The sequence below is a fragment of the Phalaenopsis equestris genome, unplaced genomic scaffold, assembly GCF_001263595.1.
Source record: "Phalaenopsis equestris unplaced genomic scaffold, ASM126359v1 Scaffold235189, whole genome shotgun sequence".
Classification (NCBI taxonomy): domain Eukaryota; kingdom Viridiplantae; phylum Streptophyta; class Magnoliopsida; order Asparagales; family Orchidaceae; genus Phalaenopsis; species Phalaenopsis equestris.
In genome coordinates this window covers 5696-9321 of record NW_018253075.1, presented here as the reverse complement: position 1 = coordinate 9321, position 3626 = coordinate 5696, and the positions used below count along the sequence as shown (strand labels likewise).

The 3626-nt window shown below is 36.7% G+C and overlaps 1 protein-coding gene across 2 annotated transcripts; it reads right to left on the bottom strand.

The window, feature by feature from the left end:
* Positions 1–358: 358 nt before the first annotated feature.
* LOC110039095 (protein IWS1 homolog 1-like) lies at positions 359–1453 on the bottom strand (the record flags this gene model as incomplete). Of its 2 annotated transcripts, none has more annotated exon segments than XM_020744047.1 (3): positions 359–447; positions 652–1151; positions 1241–1453. In XM_020744047.1, coding segments are annotated over 3 exon segments (802 nt in total), but the record flags the coding sequence as incomplete, so codon positions are not given.
* Between the last annotated feature and the right edge of the window lie 2173 nt (positions 1454–3626).

Genomic DNA, 3626 nt, shown 5'->3' with positions numbered 1-3626 from the left:
AATAAAACATTAATGGAGCCACAAAGATTAAGTATCATATCAATACAAAAATCACTAAAATGTATATTAACTTTATAACAAAAAAAGGAAAATTTGCATGCATACCCCTCAATTCTTATGTATTTACATACATCTAAACTTCAAGTTTTACATATACATATATGACGCCTTATCCATGCATGAAAATATTTGTTTCACTTTTTAAGAGTTACAATAATGATATTTTTTATATGATATGAAAGATTTGGGTGATATAAATGTAAAATGTGAAATATAGGTGTTAGATATATAAATATATAGGAATTGAGTGGTATGTATGTCAATGCCACTCAAAAAAGAAAAAGGAGGGCATTAGTACGTTGGGGCTGTCCTCTTATGAGGAATTCTCTCATCCTCATAACTCCGCAGGTCTTCATTTCTAGTGCGCTTGTTGAATATTGATCTATTCTGCAATATTTATAAACAAAATCTAAATGGTCAGTAATAACTATTTTAGGTACTCCAAATCAAAAGTTTAATAATAAGTTGACTAGAACATGAAATTCCAAAAGTCATAATTGGACAATGACAACTATATAAAATCAAACTAATCTCCTTTTCAAACTCAAGCTAGCATTAAATTTTCACTTCAGCAAATAAAAATACTCAGACCTCTAAATCATGACCGGCGACATTGTTCCAGAATTTGTGCAGCTCAGGATCGATTTCATGATCAGCTGAACCAACTCCATAACCCTTTGATCTGGAAGAGGATGCTTTTGCACCAACTTGGCTTTCCTTCGATAACACTTTGCTCTTCATCTTTACGCACAACTCCTTCCCTTTCTCTCCTGAAGACGACCTTCTTTTATTCTCCGGTTCCTCCTCATTCCAATCGTTCAATTCATCACCACCAAACGCCTGTCCGGATGGGTTCCCGCCACGCTCGGATAAGCTCTCTGCAGCGCTCTTGTTGACCAACCTCTTCCTCTGCTTTCCGAGCTTGTTCTCAACAGGCGCCGGTGTGGGCGACGGTTCAATACGCCATTCGTGGCCGCTTTCAATGTCCAATTGATTTCCGGTGTAATGCGAGGGCTGCCTATCCGAATGCGCGCCATATGAATCCATGAACGCCTCTCCGCCTTCATCTATGTTCCTGGTGTATAGAAATGCTAAACAAAATCAAAAAATATACTAACATTTTGCTGGACATTGCTGGAAAAAAGGTTTTGAAGCCCTAGGAATCAAATGCAGCACGTACGGATCGTTTTCGTAGCCCATTTCAGATTTAGGAGGCTAAAATTCACAGAAAAAATCAAATGTCTGCTCTGATGAACAAATCTCGCGGAGCAGTTTTCCATCTCGGGCAAGATGAACACTCGAATTCGAACCTCCAATGTTGATATGAATCGATCTTTGCTCTGTTTTTCTCTGCAATTAGAATCTCTTTCTCCTCTCACCTGCTCTTTCATTAAAGTCGGTAATAGGATCCCTCGCTCTTCTGATAAAGGCGAACAGAGAGTTTTTCGCGCCATGGAAGTTGCTGAAGAATCGCACTTCCGAGCTTAAGTGGCAAGGAGAGATTTGAATGCGTGTCAGCAGCGTGAAGGAGAAGGCCTCCGTCTCCGACGCCGCAGCTCTGTTCGCCATCCATGCCCTTCTCCGCTTAACTATTTGGGGACATTTGCACACATACCACACACTTCTTATACATTTATATTGCTCAGGTTTACACATTCATATTTAGGATAATTACGCACGGACCACTCCAAATATCCATGACGAATCATTCAGAATTCAATAAAAAAAAATAAAATAAAAAAAAAGGTTGAGATTTTTTCAATAATTTTTATATTTGATTGATTTTTAAATGACAATCTTTCTAATAGTTTACATAAGTATCATTCATATTTTTATTCCACATAAAAAATAGTACTATCATTTTCTCTTATGTTCAAACTGATCAGTAGACTCCTCCAACTCAGAAGGGCTCGCTCACAGGAATCCCAAAAGTACAGGTCTCATATGTTAATAATATTGAAAAGCTCTTATAATCCTAATTGAAAATGAAATCTCACAATTATACTCCCCTTTACTTTATCTATAAATTTTACACGTTTACACGTTCTTATTATTCATTATTGTGTTATCTCTCTATTTCTCTTTCTCTTTATTCATTGTGTTAATTGGCCATCTCCAGTAGCTCAGACAAGTTCTATATCAGCTAAACCAACTTCCTTCCTTAGAATTAAACAACCAAGTCATAGGATTTCGAGGTTGTTTGCTTATGCAACATAAATCATCACCTCATCTTTAGGCCTTTTGTACAACCATGTCGTACAATATAAGCCCTAACTCGTCTTAGAATTTCGAGGTTGTCGTTCGTCACGACCTAAATTCTCAGCTAAATCCTCACATCTTCCAGGCTATTTGTGTGATCGTTCCACACAAATGTAAGCCCTAAATTAATAAAATTGGCAGGATAAAACACTTAAATTTTTTTCCTCAAAACTAAAGTCAAACAATAGGACAGAGTGGGAAGACTCTGAGTTCTCCTACGGATCTATGTCATCCCCTAGTTCTTCCTTCTTTCGATTCTATAATAAAAATGTTTCAAATTTGAACAATTTCTCTTTCACACATCTTTGTCTGATTTTATTGAAAAGTCCTTTCCTTTGAATTCCTTGATGACTTCGGCCATTTAAGATGTAATTAACTATAGGGGCTTGCCCTTATAGGAAGTTTTTCTCGAACTCAGCTTAATATAAATCCTATTTAATTCTTCATATTAAATAGGGGAAATTGTCGGCAAATAAAACTGTTTCGCAGACCAAACGGACGTCATACATTTCTCAGTTTATTTGATCGAGTTTCATCCTCAAGTCTTGTGTTTATCCTTCAGGATAGATACATGGTTTGAGGTACAATGCTCTTTCATTTAAACAATGAAAAATATTTGGTCAGTTTGCTTTCATATTTTTCTAAACATTAAAATGTCCTTCTGAAGCGGGAGACGGGATTTTGATTCCGACTACCGACATCTTCTTACGGGCAACTCCTCAAACCAAAAATAGTGCCGACAAATCTTTTCTCAAATTCTCCACTAAACTCTTGAAGTTTCTTTGAATCTCTTCTCTTCTTACAACACTCTTAACTCTCAAAATCTAGAAACTAAAACTAAAATAAAGGTAGATATTGGTGTCTTACAGTCTCTCCCATAAATCACAGCAAAGAAGAATCTAAAAGAAACACTTGAAGAAACTAGAAGCAACCCCCCGAAAAGTTCCAAGCCTCTCTTTTTATAGTTTTCTAATAGGCGTCTTGGTATCTCTTAAAAATGTGTCCAAATTCGATGTATTCTCTAAATGATGCCTCATTTCACAAGTCTTTTAACCATATTTTCGTTTCTAGTGATTATAACCACCCTCTTTAGACAATAGGCGTCTCAAATGCACATTCAAAATTCATCAAAATGAATTAACCCGTCAAGTAATTGTCACTGACGCCTAAGCATGGGGCCTCTGGCGCTTAAGCGCGGCCTTCTCTGTTTCACGGGCGCTTAGGCGCCAAAATACTTTTGCACCATTTTTTTTTCATTTTTACTCCATATTTGATCCTTTTTCACTCATTTTGTCATTTTTCACCTT